The sequence below is a fragment of the Mus musculus genome, chromosome 3 (assembly GCF_000001635.26).
Source record: "Mus musculus strain C57BL/6J chromosome 3, GRCm38.p6 C57BL/6J".
Lineage (NCBI taxonomy): Eukaryota > Metazoa > Chordata > Mammalia > Rodentia > Muridae > Mus > Mus musculus.
The window spans coordinates 83,338,089-83,363,576 of NC_000069.6; the positions used below are offsets into that span (position 1 = coordinate 83,338,089).

Genomic DNA, 25,488 nt, shown 5'->3' on the forward strand with positions numbered 1-25,488 from the left:
TCTTACAGCACAAGCCATTGCTGTTCTGTTCAGGAATTTTTCCCCTGTGCCCATATCTTCAAGGCTTTTCCCCACTTTCTCCTCTATAAGTTTCAGTGTCTCTGGTTTTATGTGAAGTTCCTTGATCCACTTAGATTTGACCTTAGTACAAGGAGATAAGTATGGATCGATTCGCATTCTTCTACACGATAACAACCAGTTGTGCCAGCACCAATTGTTGAAAATGCTGTCTTTCTTCCACTGGATGGTTTTAGCTCCCTTGTCGAAGATCAAGTGACCATAGGTGTGTGGGTTCATTTCTGGATCTTCAATTCTATTCCATTGGTCTACTTGTCTGTCTCTATACCAGTACCATGCAGTTTTTATCACAATTGCTCTGTAGTAAAGCTTTAGGTCTGGCATGGTGATTCCGCCAGAAGTTCTTTTATCCTTGAGAAGACTTTTTGCTATCCTAGGTTTTTTGTTATTCCAGACAAATTTGCAAATTGCTCCTTCCAATTCGTTGAAGAATTGAGTTGGAATTTTGATGGGGATTGCATTGAATCTGTAGATTGCTTTTGGCAAGATAGCCATTTTTACAATGTTGATCCTGCCAATCCATGAGCATGGGAGATCTTTCCATCTTCTGAGATCTTCTTTAATTTCTTTCTTCAGAGATTTGAAGTTTTTATCATACAGATCTTTCACCTCCTTAGTTAGAGTCACGCCAAGATATTTTATATTATTTGTGACTATTGAGAAGGGTGTTGTTTCCCTAATTTCTTTCTCAGCCTGTTTATTCTTTGTATAGAGAAAGGCCATTGACTTGTTTGAGTTTATTTTATATCCAGCTACTTCACCGAAGCTGTTTATCAGGTTTAGGAGTTCTCTGGTAGAATTTTTAGGGTCACTTATATATACTATCATATCATCTGCAAAAAGTGATATTTTGACTTCCTCTTTTCCAATTTGTATCCCCTTGATCTCCTTTTGTTGTCGAATTGCTCTGGCTAATACTTCAAGTACTATGTTGAAAAGGTAGGGAGAAAGTGGGCAGCCTTGTCTAGTCCCTGATTTTAGTGGGATTGCTTCCAGCTTCTCTCCATTTACTTTGATGTTGGCTACTGGTTTGCTGTAGATTGCTTTTATCATGTTTAGGTATGGGCCTTGAATTCCTGATCTTTCCAAAACTTTTATCATGAATGGGTGTTGGATCTTGTCAAATGCTTTTTCTGCATCTAACGAGATGATCATGTGGTTTTTGTCTTTGAGTTTGTTTATATAATGGATTACATTGATGGATTTTCGTATATTAAACCATCCCTGCATCCCTGGAATAAAACCTACTTGGTCAGGATGGATGATTGCTTTAATGTGTTCTTGGATTCGGTTAGCGAGAATTTTATTGAGGATTTTTGCATCGATATTCATAAGAGAAATTGGTCTGAAGTACTCTATCTTTGTTGGATCTTTCTGTGGTTTAGGTATCAGAGTAATAGTGGCTTCATAAAATGAGTTGGGTAGAGTACCTTCTACTTCTATTTTGTGAAATAGTTTCTGCAGAATTGGAATTAGATCTTCTTTGAAGGTCTGATAGAACTCTGCACTAAACCCATCTGGTCCTGGGCTTTTTTTGGTTGGGAGACTATTAATAACTGCTTCTATTTCTTTAGGTGATATGGGACTGTTTAGATGGTCAACTTGATCCTGATTCAACTTTGGTACCTGGTATCTGTCCAGAAATTTGTCCATTTCGTCCAGGTTTTCCAGTTTTGTTGAGTATAGCCTTTTGTAGAAGGATCTGATGGTGTTTTGGATTTCTTCAGGATCTGTTGTTATGTCTCCCTTTTCATTTCTGATTTTGTTAATTAGGATTTTGTCCCTGTGCCCTTTAGTGAGTCTAGCTAAGGGTTTATCTATCTTGTTGATTTTCTCAAAGAACCAACTCCTCGTTTGGTTAATTCTTTGAATAGTTCTTCTTGTTTCCACTTGGTTGATTTCACCCCTGAGTTTGATTATTTCCTGCCGTCTACTCCTCTTGGGTGAATTTGCTTCCTTTTTTTCTAGGGCTTTTAGATGTGTTGTCAAGCTGCTAGTATGTGCTGTCTCCCGTTTCTTCTTGGAGGCACTCAGCGCTATGAGTTTTCCTCTTAGAAATGCTTTCATTGTGTCCCATAGGTTTGGGTACGTTGTGTCTTCATTTTCATTAAACTCTAAAAAGTCTTTAATTTCTTTCTTTATTCCTTCCTTGACCAAAGTATCATTGAGAAGAGTGTTATTCAGTTTCCACGTGAATGTTGGCTTTCCATTATTTATGTTGTTATTGAAGATCAGCCTTAGTGCATGGTGGTCTGATAGGATACATGGGACAATTTCAATATTTTTGTATCTATTGAGGCCTGTTTTGTGACCAATTATATGGTCAATTTTGGAGAAGGTCCCGTGAGGTGCTGAGAAGAAGGTATATCCTTTTGTTTTAGGATAAAATGTTCTGTAGATATCTGTCAGGTCCATTTGTTTCATAACTTCTGTTAGTTTCACTGTGTCCCTGTTTAGTTTCTGTTTCCACGATCTGTCCTTTGAAGAAAGTGGTGTGTTGAAGTCTCCCACTATTATTGTGTGAGGTGCAATGTATGCTTTGAGCTTTACTAAAGTGTCTCTAATGAATGTGGCTGCCCTTGCATTTGGTGCGTAGATATTCAGAATTGAGAGTTCCTCTTGGAGGATTTTACCTTTGATGAGTATGAAGTGTCCCTCCTTGTCTTTTTTGATAACTTTGGGTTGGAAGTCGATTTTATCCGATATTAAAATGGCTACTCCAGCTTGTTTCTTCAGTCCATTTGCTTGGAAAATTGTTTTCCAGCCTTTCACTCTGAGGTAGTGTCTGTCTTTTTCCCTGAGATGGGTTTCCTGTAAGCAGCAGAATGTTGGGTCCTGTTTGTGTAGCCAGTCTGTTAGTCTATGTCTTTTTATTGGGGAATTGAGTCCATTGATATTAAGAGATATTAAGGAAAAGTAATTGTTGCTCCCTTTTATTTTTGTTGTTAGAGTTGGCATTCTGTTCTTGTGGCTGTCTTCTTTTTGGTTTGTTGAATGATTACTTTCTTGGTTGTTCTAGGGCGTGATTTCCGTCCTTGTATTGCTTCTTTTCTGTTATTATCCTTTGAAGGGCTGGATTCGTGGAAAGGTATTGTGTGAACTTGGTTTTGTCGTGGAATACTTTGGTTTCTCCATCTATGGTAATTGAGAGTTTGGCCGGGTATAGTAGCCTGGGCTGGCATTTGTGTTCTCTTAGTGTCTGTATAACATCTGTCCAGGCTCTTCTGGCTTTCATAGTCTCTGGTGAAAAGTCTGGTGTAATTCTGATAGGCCTTCCTTTATATGTTACTTGACCTTTCTCCCTTACTGCTTTTAATATTCTATCTTTATTTAGTGCATTTGTTGTTCTGATTATTATGTGTCGGGAGGAATTTCTTTTCTGGTCCAGTCTATTTGGAGTTCTGTATGCTTCTTGTATGATCATGGGCATCTCTTTTTTTATGTTTGGGAAGTTTTCTTCTATTATTTTGTTGAAGATATTAGCTGGCCCTTTAAGTTGAAAATCTTCATTCTCATCAATTCCTATTATCCGTAGGTTTGGTCTTCTCATTGTGTCCTGGATTACCTGGATGTTTTGAGTTAGGATCCTTTTGCATTTTGTATTTTCTTTGACTGTTGTGTCGATGTTCTCTATGGAATCTTCTGCACCTGAGATTCTCTCTTCCATTTCTTGTATTCTGTTGCTGATGCTCGCATCTATGGTTCCAGATCTCTTTCCTAGGGTTTCTATCTCCAGCGTTGCCTCGCTTTGGGTTTTCTTTATTGTGTCTACTTCCCCTTTTAGTTCTAGTATGGTTTTGTTCATTTCCATCACCTGTTTGGCTGTGTTTTCCTGCTTTTCTTTAAGAGCCTGTAACTCTTTAGCAGTGCTCTCCTGTAAATCTTTAAGTGACTTATGAAAGTCCTTCTTGATGTCCTCTATCATCATCATGAGAAATTTTTTTAAATCTGGGTCTAGATTTTCGGTTGTGTTGGGGTGCCCAGGACTAGGTGGGGTGGGAGTGCTGCGTTCTGATGATGGTGAGTGGTCTTGATTTCTGTTAGTAGGATTCTTACGTTTGCCTTTCGCCATCTGGTAATCTCTGAAGCTAGCTGTTTTAGTTGTCACTGTTAAGAGCTTGTTCTTCAGGTGACTCTGTTAGCCTCTATGAGCAGACCTGGAGGGTAGCACTCTCCTTAGTTTCAGTGGGCAGAGTATTCTCTGCAGGCAAGCTCTCTTCTTGCAAGGCAGGTACCCAGATATCTGGTGTTCGAACCAGACTCCTGGCAGAAGTTGTGTTCCACTCACTAGAGGTCTTAGGATCACGTGTGGAATCCTGTGTGGGCCCTTGCGGGTGTCAGGCGACTCAGCTGTCAAGGTAGCCGGGGCTCGAGTGGAGTGGAAGGGGTTTGTGCCCCAGATCAAGCCCGGGTAGCCTGCTTCCCTATGTACCGCAGTCTCAAGTTCCGCGCGATTGGATTGGGGCAGGCACTGTGGTCCACTCACCAGAGGTCTTAGGGTCCCGTGGGGAGACCCGTGTGGACCCTTGCGGGTGTTGGGCAAGACTCTGCTGGCAAGGTAGCCCGGGGCTCGAGTCTCGAGTCGAGCGGAAGGGACTTGTGCCCCAGATCAGGCCCGGGTAGCCTGCTTCCCTATGTACCGCAGTCTCAAGTTCCGCGCGATTGGATTGGGGCAGGCACTGTGATCCACTCACCAGAGGTCTTAGGGTCCCGTGGGGAGTTCCGTGTGGACCCTTGCGGGTGTTGGGCAAGACTCTGCTGTCAGGGTAGCCCGGGGCTCGAGTCTCGAGTCGAGCGGAAGGGACTTGTGCCCCAGATCAGGCCCGGGTAGCCTGCTTCCCTATGTACCGCAGTCTCGAGTTCCGCGCGATTGGATTGGGGCAGGCACTGTGATCCACTCACCAGAGGTCTTAGGGTCCCGTGGGGAGTCCTGTGTGGACCCTTGCGGGTGTTGGGCAAGACTCTGCTGGCAAGGTAGCCCGGGGCTCGAGTCTCGCTGGTCTCTTCTTAATCACCGCTAATTTCTTAGCTCCAGCTAACCAGCATCAATAGTCCCAGTAATGCAAAGTTTTTGCTTTGGTAGTTCTGGTATCTTGTTAATCACAGCTGATTCTTCAGCCCCAGCTAACCAGAACTACAGAATCTTCACAATCAAAACAGCAATGGCCCTGAAAAAGTCTTTAATTTTCCCTCTGAAATTTAACAAACCAGACCTCCATCTTCTGCATTGTTCTCAATATTATCTTCCAAGCTCCTACACAACATCTGACAGAGCTCTTAACAATGGATAGATCTTCAAACCCAAAGTTCCAAAGTCCTTCCACAGTCCTCCCCAAAACATGGTCAGGTTGTCACAGGAATACCCCACCATGCTGGTACCAATTTGTCTTAGTCAGGGTTTCTATTCCTGCACAAACATCATGACCAAGAAGCAAGTTGGGGAGGAAAGGGTTTATTCGGCTTACACTTCCATGCTGCTGTTCATCATCAAAGGAAGTAAGGACTGGAACTCAAGCAGGTCAGGGAGCAGGAGCTGATGCAGAGGCCATGGAGGGATGTTCTTTACTGGCTTGCTTCACCTGGCTTGCTCAGCCTGCTCTCTTATAGAACCCAAGACTACCAGCCCAGAGATGGTCCCACCCACAAGGGGCCTTTCCCCCTTGATTACTAATTGAGAAAATGCCTTACAGTTAGATCTCATGGAGGCATTTCCTCAACTGAAGCTCCTTTCTCTGTGATAACTCCAGCTGTGTCAAGTTGACACAAAACTAGCCAGTACAGTATGTGTGTGTGTGTGTGTGTGTGTGTGTATGTGTGTGTGTATGTGTGTGTGTATGTATGTGTGTATGTGTGTGTGTATGTGTGTGTGTGTATGTGTGTGTGTGTGTATGTGTGTGTGTGTGTGTGTGTGTGAGGGGGGGGCAAAGGGGTACAGACCTCTTTCAACTACTTCCTGCTAGTTAAGGGCATTGAGTTACTTGGGACAAGTCCAGTCTTTGTCTCCAGGATATCCATTTTTTCCTTCTCTCCTCTTTGCCCATGGCCACTTGACAAATTGCATCAGCAGGATCCAGCAGCAACCTCCTCTGAGCATGTATACCCAGTTCCTCTTGGAGTACTGGCATTTATATTCTCTCAAAAGCTTCCAGACTTACAAATGTCATACACACTCTCAGAAACTATCTCCAGCTGGCAAAACCATGCCCCTGCTAGAGGGTGATTCATATCATAATCACCTGCTGTGAAGCAGCCTCTTATCCCACACCTGGGATTAAAACAAAAACATATTCACTTAACATTGCTAGGTTTTTTTTTTTAAAGAAATCAAAATTCTCACTACATGACTCTCACAACATTTATTAGAGAAAAATGAAAGGGGGTTATGATTAGGTGCTCTGTATGTGCAATACAGGAAGCATGCCCGGGGAGGGGCCCATTATAAGGAGCACAGATTTTGAATCGAACAAGACCTAAGATTGGATTCTGGATCTACCATTTAATAAATCTCTAGCCATGGAAAAGTCTGCAGAAATTAACACTCAACATTAATTAGAGAAAATTGTTAGAGTGATAGGCATCCACCTATCCTAAAGCAACACAGGAAAGAGGCAGACAAATACCCCATCACAACTACAACTATTGCGGCAAGAAAATGTGTAGTGTACTATGGTCATAAAGAGTATGAAAATCCCTACTGGAGCTGTGAGCTTTAGAAAGTCACCAGAGTGTAAGGATGGAAGCATCAGCCAGAAGCCAGCACTTACAGTGTCAAGCATATTTGCTTGGGAAATTGAATGGCTTTAATGTGAAGAGTCAACTAGATGTTTAAATAGGGGTTCAGGTTTTCCAACTGCTATTGATTTATTTTTAATAGGTGCATGGTGGCAAAGGGAGGTTTACACATATGAGTGTAGGTGCCTGTGGAGGCTAAATGGCATCAGAAGTAATTGTGAACTACAAGATGTGGGTGCTAGGAACTGCACTTGGGTCTTCTTCAAGAAGTATACATTCCTAACCACTGTGTCATCTCTCAAGTTCTAAGGATGCATTCCAGGGAAATGGGTGCAGAGACTGGCTAGCCCAGGCATGCACTTCCCTGTGTTTAGTGTAGGAAATCCCATGCTTTTCAGGATTTAGTACAACAAAACTCAAGTCCCAGTTTGTCTTGACTTCACTGGTTGTGAAAACGTTGGATTTCCCATGTTCTATCATACTGTTAGGTCCTAGATTCAAGTGGTGTTTGATCACTCTACCTGAGTCTCTCAAGACAGGGCCAAAATAAATAACACACCAATCTAAGGGACACTGAAGAGATCAACTGACCAGGTTTGCAATCCGATGATGCTAAGAGTAGTGAGAGAAGGGGAGAAGGTAAGGCCAGTAGTAGTCACTCTAGCTTGGCTGGTAGAACAGTTCACTACAGCACTACCCCAGGGAGATTAAATCACACCGTGTGAATTCCATCAGGATTCACCCTTTCTTCTCTGAACAGTGCAAGCCCATCATGACCCAGTTGCTCCTTCATCATGACAGCAAGCTCTCCAAGTCAATAATGTTGGTTGGTTTGAAATTTAGACCTGCAAAGTATCCGTATATAGCCATCACTTTGACAGGATGTTTTCATGGTACAATTAGATGGAAGTATGTAGCAATCTCCAAGCAATAGGGTGGGCACAAGTGTTGGTACATGGATTGTTTAGATTATTCTTAGAATTTTTAAGACTGTCTCCAAGAAATTGTGCATTTATTTTTACATTAGTGCTTCACGGCCCCCTGGCAGCTTGCTGGAGCTTGTTCTTGAAACTTGTCAAAAATACATAAATTTCAAGCTACCATTCTTGTGAAATAAATTGTAAATGATGCTATTTAGAAAATGCCATGGGAGAAATAAATGTCAGGGAATTCACATAAAAAAATTAAACTAGATTTGATATTTATGTTTTTTATACTTCCAAGATGACTCATAACATTCCTTGATTCTTTTCCAAAACAGCTTGATTGTGCAAGCCACAGACAGAGGGGTGCCCAGGCTTTCTGGTACAGCTCTGGTCAAGATACAGGTGACTGATATAAACGACAATGCTCCGGTCTTTCTCCCCTCAGAAGCAGTAGAAATTGCAGAAAGTAAGTGTGGCAATTTGGAATCTTTTTTTTTCAACAGCTAGAAAGTTCTATTAAGAATAGTTCTCAACAGCCATGCAAGCCAGGTAATTTTGTCTTCATTTTATTGGTCTTAAGAGAAATATCAAATATCAAGGGCTTTATATCCTAACACTTGGATTTGCGTTCAGATGGGCTAGAGGCTGAGTCTCTAGCCTCCAACTTTCGATGCTTACAGTGTGTATATGTGCAGCCATTTCTTAAACATCAAATGTACGCCAGGCAGAAGCACATGTTGTTGCTGTAATAGTCACTTGACTCTTTTGAGCATTGATTCTGTCAGACTCATGCTTTGTTGATCTTTGCAGGATACTAATGATGATAGTGAAGTTAAATTGATCATGTGCACAGTTACCACTTTCCTCTAGTATAACCCACATTACTGGTAAAGACTAAAAAAATATTGTTTTAGTGGTGGACTCTTTGGGGCATTTATTACACAATGAACCCATTGTCTGAGAACCCAAAGTTGTCCCATGGTAATTAGTTACACTAGGAAAGCCAACCTCTCCTCCTATAGATATGGTTGAAAATAGCAGTTACCTTTGTTTCTTTCCTCTCTCTATCATTACCAAATTTATCCTGAAACATTCTGAACATTTATTTTACTGTCTTCACTTTCCAAACAAATTATACTGACTCCCTTCCACAGAAATCTCTCCACATGAGGATGCCTGTAACTGTTATTCTATAAACAAAACATTTCAGGTTTATCTCTCACTTTCAGTATTTCATTTGTTTTGATGGACTGTATGCTGTTTCTAAGCCTGTGAACTGGTACAAAGATGTATCAGTGTAATTGGCATGAATATATCACAAGAACAGAGTACATAAGTCAAAATCTATTGAATGAGGTAAAGTGTGGTTGGTATTCACCAAGAATTCCTCCCCAGCCTTGAAGACTAGAAATTACAAATTCCACATATAATAGAATAATTCTGAATATCTTGGCAGATACTTTCCACTGACACTGTACTAGACTCTTAGAAATAAACCTCCTTTCATACATGGGTTAGGTAGAGACCACGGGAGACACTGAGTATGTCATTATTTATTCTGTGATTTTTTTTTTCTGATGAATAAAATCAGAGATTTTCTTTCCTCACTAGCACTGAGTATATGTTGTTTTCTCATAGCCTTGGTAAATTTAGTTCTGAGAAGCAAATTTAAAAGAAGAAAGCCATGTTGGTGTCACTATCAAAGAATTAATTTTATGAAATTAAACACTAAGTAGTTAAGTACTAAATCTTACATTTTCTTTCAGTTCTTGCCTGTTTTCCAAGTTAATTATTTGTATTACGTGTTTAGTAATGCCCTTTTTCTCCTCTATGCCCCTGAGAGTCTCTGCTCAGACATAGAAACTCCAGCCATGGGAGAGTACTCGGGATGGCTTTTGATTCTGGGTTGTGTTGTAAGCATATGGTGGAAAACTGTAATATAAAACTGGAGCATAGCCTACTTCCTCAATTTTCTACTCTGTGGTAGATTTTCACTTTTATTGTACTTATAAATTCTTCTGTGTTTTGATTTAGTCCATAATGAGCTTTAGATGAGAAATCAGGCCAGAAAAAAAGAAAAATCATTTTAGATTTAAAATGAAAATACTTGGGCTGAACGATTGAAGAAATGTCTTTTGATGATGAATTTTAATGGGAGCTGACATTGGTCATGATTGCAGATTCTTTGCCTGGTGTAATTGTGGCTCGGGTATCCGTCCATGATGCGGATCTGAATCCAGCTTTCACCTTCAGTCTTGTCAAAGAAAGCAGCTCTGCAGCCAAGTTTGCTATCAGTCAGGACACTGGAGTGGTGGTGCTGGCGCAAACACTGGATTTTGAAGAAGTTACCGAATACGAGCTGATCGTCCGTGTTTCTGATTCAGTGCACCACACAGAGGGTTCCGTCATCATCCGTGTGCTGGATGTCAATGATAATCCACCAGTTTTTACTCAAGATTTCTACCAGGTAAAGAGATACAAACAAACAAACAAACAAACAACTAGAAGGAACAGGGGATGAAGCTAAGAGATGGCTCAGAGGATCTGGTTAGATTCTCAGCACCCAATGGGAATTAACTCCAGATCCACAGGATATGCTACCATTCTCTGGTCTCTACAGACATCAGGCATGTACCTGAGACACAAACAGTCAGGAAAAAAGCCTACATACTTAAAATGAAATGAATAACAGTGGCAAGTGAAGTCAGCCCTCCATCACCGCTAGGCTGGTCTAGGCTAACAGCATTCACTGTTGTTCATCCTGAGCTAATGTTGCAGTCTTGTCTCTCACATTGTGGACCAGAAGTCATCTGGAATTATGAGGCCCCTTTATTTATGTTTGCTGACCATCAGACCTTTGTATTTTCTCCTTTGTGTGTGTGTGTGTATGTGTGTGTGTGTGTGTGTGTGTGTGTGTGTGTGTGTGTAGAGTTGTAGTTCAGTTGTTCACAACTTTTGAAATTTGTCCAGTATTTGCAAGGCCACAGGGAAGGTGAACTAGTTTGCATTATCTGACAATGCTTTGGACAGATTTGTTATTTTTTTTGGAAGACATGAATTAACATTTCACACAAACAGATTGTGAGCAGGTCTAGAAAGTGCAGAATTTGGGGCTAGAGAGATGGCTCAGTGGGGAAGAGGTCCTGGTGGCTCACAACCATCTGTAATGGGATCTAATGCCCTCTTCTGGTGTGTTTGAAGACAGCTACAGTGTACCCATATACATAAAATAAATAAACTTTTTTAAAAAATAAAAAAGAAGGTGCAGAATTCAGATTTTAGGGCAGACTGTATGTTTACAGAAGTCAGAACAGTGACCACCGTCTACTGAGGTCTCAGAAATGAATCCCAATACTCTTCAACGGAGGAAATGTAAGGTGAATAACTGAGAACTTAACCTAAGTAACACTTCTCCATAAAGCCTCACTTGAGTCATGCAATTAATACCTTAGGCATACAATTACCCACTATACTACTTTCTGTCATTTGGATATAATCTAGAAAGAAAATGCTTAATAGTAAAACCAAGATTGAATAACATTACAACTGTTTTCTAAATCCTGGGACCATTAACATTTCAGTTTATCCATGCTAAATATCAGTGTGTCTGTCTTCCTTAGGATTTTATTGCAGTGAAGAGAGACCGTGATCATATCTTTTATAAAAGAAAATGGTTAACTTGGGCTGGTCCTTCAGGTCCAGAGGTTTAGTCTATTATTGCCAGGACAGGAAACATGACAGCTGGACGTTGTGCTGGGGAGGGAGTGGAGAAATCTACATCTGGAGCAGCAGGCAGCAGGAGGAGAGAGTGACATTGAGCCAGACTTGAGTTTCTGAAACCCAAAATCCATCTCAAGTGGCATACTTCCTTCAACAAGGCCATATGTATGCCAGCAAAGCCACCCCTCCTAATAGTGTCACTTTCTACGAGCCTATTTGGGCCACCTTCATCCACACCACCACATTCTGCTCCCTGGCTTTGTAGGCTTGTAGCCATACCATAATGCAAAAGTGCTTCGGTACAACTTCAGAAGTCCCCATAGTCTATCAGTCTCAACCCCATTTAAAATTTCCAAGTCTAAAGTCTCTTCTGAGTCACATCGTAATCTCTAAACTGTAATTTTCTATAAAATCAAAATAAGAAAGCAGATCACATACTTCCAACATATAGTGTCACATGATATACATTACTGTCCCAGAAGAGGGGAAAGGAATCAGAGTGAGGAAATGCTGGACTGAAACGAGACTGCAAACCAGCTGGGCAAACTCCAGACTCTGTGTCTTTATGCCCGATGTCAAATCACTTTTCAGATCTCCAACTCCTTCCAGCTTTGTTGACTACAACACACTTTTCCCTCTTGAGCTGGTACCACTCCCTGTTAACGGCTTTCTATGGCAGGTATCCCACAACTCTGTCATCTCCAGCATTTGGGGATCTCTGGGTTTCATTCTCACAGCTTCATGCATCTCTGGATGTACATACAATAACAACCCTGACACACGCCTGGCCTCATTGGCTTTCCTTAGTTGTGGAGGAAGATTCCATACCCCTTTCTTGTATCCTTGACTTTGAAGCCAAAACCATGTGGCTGAAGGCTGCCAAGTTGCGTTGCTTGCTAGGGCATGAACACGGCCTCCTTGTTCAAATACATTGTCACCACCTTTTGTTTTCCATGGTAGTTTTCTATGTCTTAACTTGGCTCTTTTGGAACTTGCTCTGTAGACCGGGCTGGTCTCAAACTCAGAGATCCACCTGTTTCTGTTTCCAGAGTGCTCAGATTTATGTTGGGAGCTACCAGGTTTGGTTCTGCGCTTTTCTTCTTAAATTCCTTTGTACACTTTGGAAGCTGAGCTGGGTGGGGCTCTTGTTCTGGGATCACCACTTTCTCTATTCCAATTATCGAATTCCAGTTTCCTTAATCTGTTTACTATTTCCAGTGTTCCTGTTCTCCCCAAACTGTCCATTTTTATTTTTCCTTTCTCAGCTTGCTCCTTTTCATGTTAGATCTGCATGAGACTGGCCACTAACAACTACGTAACACCCTCAAAACTAAGCTGTTTTGAAATCTCCTCTGCCAAAGCTGTTAATCCATATGTCTTCTTTGAGTTTAGCCTCAGGTGGATTTTTTTGAAAAGGGCAGAAAGCAGCCACGTTCTTCACCACAGTATCACAGGAATGGTCTCCATACCACCCACTAATACTCTTCTCCTCTCAAACCTCTTGAGCCAGGTCCCCACAGTTCAGATCACCCTCAGCACCATTGTCTTCCATGCTCCTACTGGTTATGTCCCATTAAGCTCTGCTTAAAACATTCAAATGCTTTTCTAATTCAAAAGTTCCAAAGTCCACGTCCCTCTAAGCAAAAGCACAGTCAGGCCTGTCAGAGCAATAACCCATTCTCTGGCACTAACTTCTGTCTTAGTTGAGTTTTATTGCTGTGAAGAGACACCATGACCACAACAATTTTTGTAAAGAGAAAAAAAATTAGTTGAAGCTGGCCTACAGGTTCAGAGCACAGGTAGACATGAGGCTGGAGATGGAGCTAAGAGTTCTACATCTGGATCAGCACATAGCAAAAGAAGAGAGTGACAGTGGGCCAGGCTTGAACTTCTGAAGCCCACAGTCCACTCCCAACCCCACACTTCCTCCAACAAAGCCACACCTACTCCAACAAGGCCACAGCTCCCAATAATCCATTCCCCATCAGCCTAAGGGGGCCATATTCACTCAAACCATGACAAGGCCTACCGAAGGCAGACTGGGTAGTTTCTTGAGCCAACATTAATGACATGGTATCAGGCTCTGCCTATGCTCCTGGAAATTACTTATTTGCCAGCGTGTCACCTTTGTCCCCTTTTATCTTCAGGCTGCAGTTCCTGAACTCACACCTGGAGGGTACTTGGTGCTGACCCTGTCTGCCACCGACTTAGAAAGCAGTGGAGACATTTCTTACCGGATCCTTTCCCCTCCTGAGGGATTCACCATCGACCCCAGGAATGGTGAGTTAACACCAGCTGTCGTGCATCACAGGTTATGGTACAGAAACATGGACTCCTCAGCTTTGAATGCTCCTAGCACAGCCCTCTGCCCTCCTCCCATTCCCTGCAGTTACAGGCACTGCTCTCTTACTTATCTAAAGTAGAAAAAGGCAGTGGTACATCTTCATCATCTCAGTGGGCAGACAGCAAAGGGTGTTGGTTAAATGCTGCTCAACGGTAAGTGCCAGAGTTCATGTGTCCAACCAACAGAGTTTATTTGTTCTGTGACTCAAAAAGAATCAAAATAATGTGAAGAAGATCAGCTCATTTTTTGCAGGATTTCATATGATCAGAGTGTAGAAGCTGGTTTTCTCAGCTTAGTGCAAAAAAAGAAGTAATAGCCCCATATATTCAATAAAGACAAGAATAATCCAAAGGGGGAAACACTTTAGTTTCCATTTCTATCAAATGGAAGCCATTGCATACTATTGCACAGTTCTGCATTATGGGGCATCTTCCAGGCCCTTTGTATTTTTGTCAGAGAGGACAGCTGTGATGTGCATTGTACCCAGACAAGCAACTGCTCACTCAAACCCTTCAGCAACAAGGGACATTAATTGTAAATAAACATTGAATGCTGAACTTAATAAAGAGGGATGATCCACATAGTGTCCTGGTGGGGCACAATCTAGAAAACAATGGGGCCCTGCCATCACAGCATCTCTACCCATCACAGCATCACTTCAAGAGAGAGGTGAGTTTAAGATTAATTGTAGAATTATCTGAAAGATGACTTGAGGTCCCAAGTATCAGAAGAAGTCTCACTGGGTGCTTGTAATGAGAGAATAAGGAACGCCATACAACTTGTAGGTGTGTGCCTTAAGTGTAAGGTCGTCAGGAGCTTCACTGCCCTTTATGACTTTGTCTTTGAACCTTCTCATCTCACAGGACTTCAGACACTGGCAACTCTTGTCCCACATCAGCCAATAGCAGTATGTGGATTTCAGGTCCTTGAACACTTAAGTCTTAGCAGCACATTTGCCTGATAGGTGTGGTATGGAAACATTGCCTCAGAGTGTTGATTAGAATGTTTTAAATTAATCAGTCTAGTTCATGGTGTGGCTGTAGTTGAAATGTGATAGTTAAACCTCACCAGTGGTTCAGCAGCTATTTTTAGTGACCACACTTAAAACACTTTAATAATAAGACCATTGTATACACACTCGTAAAAGACATTACTTCCATGCTTGCCACAATAAGAGATATCTGATGTATTTTATCATAAGGACAAAGACGCCTCTTGATGAATTAACTCATGAGCTTATCTCTGTAATTAAACACTCCAAATTCTCATTTTCACTGCTTTTATTTGGATAAAGTAATTTCCAAAGTAGAGCCCCCTCGTGTGTGTGTGTGTGTGTGTGTGTGTGTGTATGTGTGTGTGTGTGTATGTGTGTGTGTGTGTGTGTGTGTGTGTGTGTGTGTGTGTGAGGGAGGTCCAGGCACACATACTCTACCACTTGAATGCTTGAATATCCAAGCCATTTAATTTTTAGTTGAGACAGAGTCTCATTGTACATCCCAGTCTGGTCCCTAACTTTCAATCCTCCTGCCTCAGCCTCCCAAATGCTAGGATTATCGGCATTCACTACCCTGCCCCGCTCTGAATAGTTATCTTTTAGTTAGCCCCGCTCAGCTAGATCATCTCTGGATATGTATTTAGAGATAATGGAATAAAATAAAACTGTATAAGATAAGAGTGTACTTTCTTTTAAAAGTAATAATGAAACAACTTACTATACAAAAGCAATTCAGGAAAAAATGTAGCAAAGGGAGCCTCAAACAGCCCATGTATATGGAAACTGAAGATTATTTCTGAAGCTTTTGCATAAATATAATAATTTTGAAATCTATTTGGACTTCTTGTTGGCTGTAACTTAAAACACCCAGCGAAGAGCAAAGTATATTTGCATATTCAGTAAACATTTGCTAACTAAACAGATCATGAACACTTAGTTCACAGCATTGACACACTGTCTTATTTTTCAGGCACCATATTCACTACTAATTCTGTATCAGTTCTGGAAAAAATACCGACACTTCGGTTTCTTGTTGAAGCCAATGATGGTGGAATTCCCTCCTTGACGGCTCTCACATTAGTGGAGATAGAAATACAAGATGTAAACAACTATGCCCCCGAGTTTCCAGCAGGGTGCTATAATCTTAGCTTGAGTGAAGATACACCCATCGGAAGTACCCTCATGACATTTTCAACTATTGACGGTGACTACTCTTTCGAAAACACACACACCGAGTATTCTATCATCAGCGGCAACTTACACAACTACTTCCACATCGAAACCAGCCTACTTGGTTCAGAACATCCCCACCAGCAGAGGGGTGCTCTTGTGTTGCTTCATGCTCTGGACAGAGAAGCTAGTGCCAGCCACAAGCTTGTGATTCTTGCGTCTGACCACGGCTGCCCTCCACTGAGTTCCACAAGTGTCATAGCAATAGACATTCTTGATATCAATGACAATGCACCCACCTTCAGCAGTCGACACTACCAAGCCCATGTCAAGGAAAGCACCCCGGTGGGGAGTCACATCACCATGGTATCGGCAGATGACCCTGACAAAGGTTCACATGCAGAAATCATCTATGGCATAATCTCTGGAAATGAAAAAGAACATTTTTACTTAGAAGACAGAACTGGGGTTCTTTATTTGGTGAAACCTCTGGATTACGAGGAAACAGTAGCCTTCACTCTAACCATCCAAGCTACAGATGAGGAGGAGAAACACGTCTCTTTTGCTGCTGTGCATATCAGTGTGTTAGATGACAATGACCACTCACCTCAGTTTCTGTCCTCTACCTTGGCCTGCATCACTCCTGAAAACCTGCCTCCTCTCTCCATCATATGTTCTGTGCACGCTCTGGATTTTGACACCGGGCCTTACGGAGAGGTGACTTACTCTATTGTGTCACCCTGCCTTGTCACACACGGGATGCATCCTTATCAGGATCTCTTTGCCATTGATCCTTTGACAGGGGACATTCACACTGAGCAAATGCTTGACTATGAGAGTGTCAGGGAGTACTGCCTCCTGGTTCAGGCCAAAGACAGAGGTGATGCCTCAGCTTCTCTGGAGGTTTGGGTGGAAGTTGAAGGGATAGACGAGTTTGAACCCATTTTTACTCAAGACCAATATTTTTTCAGTCTCCGTGAGAAGGGTCAAGGACAGCAGCTGATTGGCAGAGTAGAGGCCTCGGACGCGGATGCTGGGGTGGATGGGGAAGTGCTCTACTCTCTTAGGACTCCATCCACTGTCTTCTCGGTCAACAAAACGAATGGCAACATTTACTGGGTTAGAGCTCCTCTCCTAGGAAGCAGTCAGCTCGTCAAAGAAGACACTCTGGAAGTGAAAATAATTGCTCATAGCCCCAAACCCGGCTCCAAATCCACATCCTGCAGCGTGTTTGTGAATGTCTCTTTGCCAGCTGAAGGACACCATAGAACAGTACTGGTTCACAGTTTCTCCATCAGCCTTGTGGTCTCCTTGTTAGTGTTCCTCTCGCTTGTCTGCACTCTAATTGTACTGATTTTAAGGCATAAGCAAAAAGACCCACTACACAGCTATGAGGAGAAGAAGACCCCATCATCCCCAGATGCTGATCCCAAATTGACTGGGGCTGCAAGTGAGCTTAAGGCTGGGCAGGAGACCGCCGAGTACAGGGGTGTGACAGGGCCTGGTGAAGTCATGCCTGCTGAATGGTTGAACTTAATGAGTGTCATGGAGAAGGACATTATCCACCTATTCAGGCACTCAAACTACAGTGGCCACTGCTCTGTGGATGGAGAAACTGCAGAAGATAAAGAAATCCAGAGGATAAATGAGAATCCTTATAGAAAGGACTCAGACTATGCCCTGAGTGACCAGGGTTCCAGGGTGCCGGACTCGGGCATCCCTAGGGACTCTGACCAGCTTTCTTGCCTGTCAGGAGAGACAGATGTGATGACTAGTTCTGAGGTAATGGAAGCCAGCCACATGTTTGAGGAAGGAGTTGGAGGGGAAGGCTGTGACGTAATCTATGTTCAAAATAATGCATTATCCCTGAGAAGAGAGGCAACAGCAGGTGTCTTGGCTGAGAGCAGGAGAGAGTCCTTCACTTCAGGCAGTCAGGAAGGAAGATGTGTAGCTCCTTCCACTCAGATGACTTCTTCTGATGATGTCAGAGGCAGCTATGCCTGGGATTACTTCCTCAGTTGGGAACCCAAGTTCCAGCATCTTGCCTCAGTGTTTAATGATATTGCCAGACTAAAGGATGAACATATGCAGGTGCCTGGCATTCCAAAAGACACGTCTTTTGTTTTTCCACCCCCTTTGATCACAGCAGTAGCGCAGCCAGGGATTAAGGCAGTTCCCCCACGAATGCCAGCCATCACCCTGGGCCAAGTTCTTCCGAAATTCCCCCGGTCTCCCCTTCCCTACCATGGCGGGTCTCTACCAGAAGTCATGACTCCCAACTTCTCTCCATCTCTTTCCCTACTGACAATGCAGACTCCTGCCAGGTCACCAATGTTGCCAGATGGAGAATCTAGAGGAACGCACATGCTTGGCCCATGGCATGACAGGAAAGCTGAAGATGAAGTTCAAGGATAGACCTGATGCTGACTCCGTGCCTGCTCGCCCATCTCTCAGCTCAGACATGAAAAGACTCAAGCAAGTTCAGAAGGGTGGGTTCATTCTTACCCAACAGCAGACTATCTCATGTAGCCAGCGTGTATTTCAGTTTCTCAAAACTCTTCCAGCCTTAATGAGAAGTTATTTCCTTGTCTAGATTTTTTGGGTTACTCTCAGGATTCGCGCGCGCGCGTGTGTGTGTGTGTGTGTGTGGACATTAACTAGTATGTTTTATCATTCCTGTTTCTTTGATGTTGAAAGTTTATGATTTGAATAAGCATCAGAAATTATGATTGGAATTTTTCATGACGCTGTGCTAATATAGCCAAAAATGCACTCTTGATTGAATGAAGCAGAAAACCCTTTCTTGATGTAAGGCTGCGATGGACAGGAGAATCTTAGGCAGCTCAGCATGTGACCAACATGATACTCTGCCTTCTCTCCAAATGATGACCCCACTGGTGCTCTGTCCAGATTAAAAAAAAAAACCTTCAAAGATTAATTTATAGAAATCACTTCATTTTATTTTCTTTAGGGATAGTGTGACTTTGGGTGTGAGATAATTTATCTACTCAATGTCCACTTTTGAAGTTTGTGTAGATAAAACTACGTTACTAGCTAATTATAAATTTCATAGAGTATTTTAGCAGTATATTTTTAAATGAAGTTTTTCTTTTATATATATGAAAGTTTCTACTATTAAAGTTAAGGGTGGGTGTCAGAAGTCTCCCTTCCATTTACTGTTCTCCTGTACTCTGTCCTTGCTTGGAATAGTTTCACAAGGAGGTGTAAAGAATTCTGCTTTACCCAGTTCCTGTTTCAGAAACACAGTCACGATGCCTGGTGCTCACATGGAGAGTTACAGCCCCTCTCTCTGATGAAACAAGAGGGCATCAGAGACATTTTACAGCATTGAGACGATAGTTGTATCCTGAAGGTGATGATCAACCAGTCATCCTACTGGGGTGGGGGCAGCATGGAGACCATAGCCAGGATTTAGGATCACCTTCCAGGGATTCCATTGTGAAACATTTAATGCATCTGGGTATTTTTCTCAGTAGGTCAGACAGGCTTCTGCTCCATAGCTAGCTCTTTTAATAACCCCCCCCCAATCTATCCCACCTTTGGAATTGCATGAAATAATTTCTCTTCACTTAAAAACATTGTAGGCACAGTTTGATATCAAATTTAGTAGGGCAGCAATTTGATGGCTCCCTATACTGATAGAATGTATGACTGTGTCCTCTTGTTGACTCAAACTGAGAGCCTGTGTCTAAGCCCTCATTTGTAAGTAGTGTGATGGCCATGGAGGATTTTGGATAAGCTTTAATTCCAGGGAAGGTCATCTACATGGGAGCCATTTCAATATGACATCACTGATTCATGTCTCACCTTATCTTCAGGGCATCTGAAGAAGAAATGTATTGACTTTTGTAAAAGGAAAAAATGCATAATTATTTCACAGTGCCAATAAGATTTGTCTCCCACCTCTTTCCAATGAAGAGCATTGATCGGAGGGAGATGATACTTGGGGTTTCCTTTCCCCAATTCCATACTTTGTAGCAGAATTATTTGTGTTCACCACAAATACCTTGTTTTTCGATGGGTTTTTCCATTTACTTAGGCTTTGAAAAGGGGATTCTCCATCTCACTCTTTTCTAAGTCATTTGTTTTCGATTTATGACTGAACATGACTCTGTGGGCTTTTTTTCCTCGCTAGTTCATAAGCAACAGAAGACAACACGCATTTCGAGCTCCTTACCAATATGTAGCAGATCTTTAATTGATGACTTTATTAATACCACCCCAGAACTGCAGCACCATCAAATAACCGCCACAAGTCGAGTGGAGGGCAAGATGTGAACACACTGGTTAAGTGTTTATAATAAATCACGTGTCAGCCCTTTAAACCAGAGTGCTTTTTCCTAAGTAAACAATATAATTTCAACTGTCTTCCTTCAAGTTGAATATTAAGCCACCTCATCTGTTCCGTGTTACTTTGCTGATCTCTACACCAGCTTTGGCACTCGGGAGGGGGTACAGAACTTGTTAGTGGAAAATCATATTAAGCCCCAAATTCATAAGCTATAAAATAAAAGACAGTTGTCTCTTGTGGAATTTTTGGCTGCCTGAAATTCTGGACTCTCTTGTTGGCAGCCTTAAAAATCCTGGTGTAAATCAGTACCAAATGGATGTCAAAATTCTGCGTCCCAGTAGTAATCATTGGATCAGCTTCCAAAACGGATTCCTGGGCAAATATAGGGGGAAATGCTGTATCTTTAGGGAATTGCTCATTTCACTGTTTTTAAAAATATTGAAATGTGTTATCCACTACTGGCAGCTCTCTTGCTTGCATGTGGAGCCCAAGTTAGATATCCAGCTGGGGTAGAATTTGTTTTTCCACACCTTTATCCTTGACATTCTCCATACGTTTCTCAAGAAGTTACAGGGGTGAAAATTAACTATTAGCTCATAGCAGTTGCTCTTGTTTTATTTTTGACACTGTGCATGTACCTTAACTCTAAGATAAAAAGAGCAAATTCTGACTAAGGATCCAAGATGACTAGCTGCTTCAAAGGAATGAAACACAGAAGGGGATATGGCCAAGGGAGATTTCCAGATAAGCTTATCGAAGGTATCTTCACAGTATATTTTACTTGATCCTAGGAGCTTTGAGCAGGTTGTTTGTGCAGAGAGGGATGGAATGGAAAATCCTTCTGCCAGAGGAATTCTGAGATGGCTGGAGTTGGAGAAGCTTAGCTTAGGACCTAAGCCAGGTGTCCCAGTGTTGGCTTCTGCTCATGCTAGACATGGATGGAGGGAAGAAGGATGGGGGAGTCAAGCTGGGAAATGGAGAACAGAGTAGAATCTTCGTTCTGAAAAGAACTAGAGGACATAAGCAGATAGATGCAGGAAAACAGAAGGGCATGACCTCGTGCAAAACAGTGCTATTGTGTTAACTCAGTGAAGGGTTTACTGAGTGATCTGTCTATCCTTTATGAGGCCACCTTTTTGAGGAACCTCTTTTCTTCCCCTCCTTATGATCTATCAAATTATAAACCAATACTAAATTAAAATGAACTGAAGTGCATTTTATATGAAGTCTTTCATGTATTTTCTGTTTGCAACCCTCTCGCACACACAAGCACACTGTGGGTGGATTACATAAAGTATCAGTAGGGTGATTAGGGTTAGGTTTCTTTCCTCTGCGTGAGTGTGTCCTTGGAAATCCACAGAACTGAGTAGTGGGCTTTATACATAACCAAGGAAAAGGAGTCGCTTGGTTTGCATTGTCAAATATTACATTTGCACAATGTTCAAAGCATAGTGTATAACACTAGACAGAGCCAATTGTCCTCAAAACTTCAATTTTTTTTAACCCTAGTGATATGAGTTATTGTGATTCTGTGTAGGTAAGAGAAAAGTGTCAATTAGAAATAGAATTATGGCAACCTGGGAAAGACCCAGGATGGAATGGCTAGAGTATCAAACTATACATTTCTCCTATAAACTTAGCACTTGACTATTTGATGTCGGTTAGCAGATCCTACTGTCTCTGTCTATGTAGCCTTACTCATTCAACTCAACACGAAACAAAACTAAAACTGTGATGTGAGTAATAAAAAGGGGAATGGCGTGCCAAATAAAGACCAGACACACGATTACATCTCTTGAGTGAGAAGGAATTATTTTGTTTAGAAAACTAAATAAATGTGTCTCATTGTTAGATAGTCAACCCTCAGGGTAAAGGCCTGGGCTCCACTTGTGTTCTGAAGCACAGATGGTTTTAGAATAAGTTTTCAGAATGTGTGAATGGGTGTGCATCCTAAACCCCAGTAGGTGAGAATTGGTACTTAGCTCCATGCTTTTGGCCAGTTGCAGGGCTGAGAGAAGTATGTACAAATGCCCTATTATAGTATCTTAGAGAAGCCAAAACCTATAATGTCCTTCCAAGACAGAATTTTATTTTTCTCTGTCTTCCTCACAATGTACACATACACTTTCTGAGTTTTCGGTATATTTAGAAACAGGCTGTAAACAACATTTCAAAGCATATTCCTTGTGACAGCACACTGACATAGCCAAGTATGTTGGCTTAATTTATTTTTGATCCTGTAATAAACCATCGCTACGCATGGCAAGGAGAGAGGAATTTTATCAGCATGAGAGAACATGGTTTGGCAGAAATGCTTGGTTAGAATGTGCACATCAAAATGGACTCAAATCTAAGGTTAAAACTTCAGAGACATTCTGAGAGGTTTTCTCTTTATAAATTTATTTGGTGACTAATATTTTAAACAAACATAGATTAGTTAGTTAATAATCTTTTTCAAAGATCATGGTATGGGGCTAGAGGGTCAGAGCCCTCTTGCTGAGGACCTGGGTCCTGTCCTCATGACTCTCATCCTGGGTCATAACTCTCTACCTCCTGATCCAGAAAGTCTGGTGCCATTTCCTGTGCTCTATGGGCACAGCCATACACACATACATGCAGGCCAAACACAAATATATCTTTTTAAGTAAATCAGTTGTATTTTAAACAATCAGTGCAGGCAGTAATATATGAAGTCATTTCCCCTCATGGTAGAAATGAAAAATGAACCTAGCAAGGGGGAATGAATGAAAGTTAAAGTGAAATTATAGAACTAAAAGTAAAACGAAGGTAAGAATTTGGTTTTTAATACAGAAAAGTGGGTAGAGTGTTGGGTGTGGCGTCAAGACAAAAGTTGCTAGGGACATTTGAGAAGTGCTTTATAGGTTTAGTTGGCACTTACAGACTAGAAAGCAGGGGTAGGAGATGACGGGATTCAGCACAGCAGAGAAGGTGACAGGCTCACAAAATGTTATTTCATTAAGGAAGATGGCAAAAACACATTCACTTAGCATGAAGTGACATGAAGAAAAATAAAGAGATTGGCAAGGTCAGGGATCAGCACACAATGCTTTCAGATTGGCCACTCTGGAGAGGCTCAGATATGATGTCATCTGAAATGAAGTGAATGACCCATGCAAGGGCATATCCATCTGTCAGCCAGGCAGGAACTGAAGCAGGAGACTCCTGGAGTTTTAGAGAAACAACCCAGGTTCTAGAATGAGGTAAAGAAGTATAGGAAAAAGTCTTGTGGGTAACACCTTCTACCAAAAGGAGAAGGTATTCTTACAAACTGTAAACCACAGAGGGATAGGCAAGGCCACACCTCTGCAGCTTTGGCAAGCAAAGGGGAATTGCCCAACTTGCTTGAATAGAAAGCTGTGGATCCCCAGAAAATACACCCAAAGCTCTGAATTGAACCTTTCCAAGTGTGACCAAGTAGGAAGGTTGAGATACAATGGGATTGGGCTGATCTGCCCATGCCCCTGTTTCTTTAGAAATATCCAACTGAACCTCCCCATGGAAGCACTCAGCCCCAATGGATAATGTGTAGTGGAGACAGAGTTCAAGCAGGTATAAAGAGCAAAAGTGAGAAGTCCCAGGTATGAGAAGACTCACATGGTTCTGCTTATAAGCCTTAGCAGATGTAGAAGACACTCTCCAATGTCATGCTCTTGGACTGTTGAGCTTGCTGGTGGACACTTATCACCATGTAGTGAGCCCTCAACTATAAGAAGACCTTCCCATACAATCATGAGCAAGAGAAAAATACTTTCACAGCAGGAAGTAACCTAAAATACTGAGCAATGAATATAGCAGACTGCGAAGTTAAGTCTGATAAAAGTTTTAGTTTAATATTTCAAATGTAAATATAAAGGAAATTAAAAATCACCAAATTGATAAAGGCTACATGTTAACTAAACAACAATATATAGAGATGGGATAACTACCTGATGGAAGGATATTAGAAAAAAAGAAACCAAATAAAAACTAAAATACAAAAATTTAGGAGACTAAAGTAGAAGGGACAAAAGTTGCTAGAATCAGTGAAAGTGGGATAAGAAACAAATGAAAAGGAAAGAAGAGATTAAAAGTCACCAGCTGTAGAAGTCATGGTCAGAGCAGAGTAGGAACTGTAGAGTTAGAGGGCTGAGGGAAAAACGGCTGAACACACATAGTTAGAAGGCCAAGGGAAAATGGTGGAACACACATATAAGTGGAATTCTTGAAGAGAAAAAAATGGAACAGAACAAGTACAGGATCATAATTGAATAAAACTTTCCATACAAAACCCAAACTATGAATCTCATATTGGAAGGGTATTCCATGTAAAAATCAGCCAAAACCTTAAGTTAATAACAAGCTATATTCTAAAAATTCTGAACTTGGAAGGGAAAATAAAGAACAGCAGATAAAGCTGCCTAGTCACGTGCCAGATCAAGAATGTCTGCTTCATTGCATTTTAGCATCCGTGGTTCCGGGCACATGGCTCTGTGTAGGATACTTAAGATACTGAAAGGTAATATAAGCCAAAAATTTATACTCTGCCTCTATCTCTGCCTCTGTCTCTGCCTCTTTCTCTCTGTCTCTCTTTAACACATGCACACTATGTGAATGTAAATTTTTCATGGTCAATTTTAAAGAATAAAGCATGTAGTTATTAAAGGACCGATGTTGATTTCATCATGAAGCGCTGATGTGGGTTGGTCTTGGTTTTTTGTTGTTGTTGTTGTTTTGTTTCTTTAAGTTGTTCGTTCCAGTTTTGTATGTTTGTTTGTTTGTTTGTTTGTTTGTTTGTTTTTAATTTTAAAACAACCCATTCCTTCTAATTTAAAACTGTACTTTTTGCTCCTAGACAATGTCTAAGGGCAAGTATCACATTCTATCTTCACATTCTCTTTCTTTCTGCCTCCATTTTTATAGTTGTCATTCACTTATCAAGATAGGTTTCAAGTTTATATTAGGCTATAACATTTACATCCATCATCAACTCCACAATTCAACATCTTTAATGTCCTAGTGGTGAATCCTCTATGCTACTTATTGGGGCCTTTTAGACACTAAATTAAATCAACTGCAAGCCTGAGAAGCTAAAGAGAACACCTGCCCATTTTGAGAAGACAATAATTAGTCTTATGGGAACAGCAAGGAGGAAGGCATCTGGAAAAAACCCAGCAAAATAAATATTCCCACAGAGAGAGAAACATAAGCCAGG

At 41.6% G+C, this 25,488-nt stretch overlaps 1 protein-coding gene across 3 annotated transcripts in view; it reads left to right on the forward strand.

Annotated features, from left to right (window-relative positions):
* Positions 1-24,941, forward strand: part of Dchs2 (dachsous cadherin related 2) — a 236,086-nt gene extending 211,145 nt beyond the window's left edge. The window contains exons 17-21 of one of the 3 annotated variants that reach the window (XM_030252336.1): positions 8,072-8,202; positions 9,917-10,203; positions 13,604-13,736; positions 15,765-17,746; positions 18,278-24,941. In XM_030252336.1, coding sequence (XP_030108196.1) covers positions 8,072-8,202; positions 9,917-10,203; positions 13,604-13,736; positions 15,765-17,746; positions 18,278-18,379 — 2,635 coding nt within the window. In that variant the 3' untranslated portion in view covers positions 18,380-24,941. Of the gene's footprint in view, positions 1-8,071; positions 8,203-9,916; positions 10,204-13,603; positions 13,737-15,764 lie in introns of all 3 variants that reach the window. The other 2 variants (XM_030252335.1, NM_001357165.2) reach the window with 2 other exon arrangements.
* Positions 24,942-25,488: the final 547 nt, after the last annotated feature.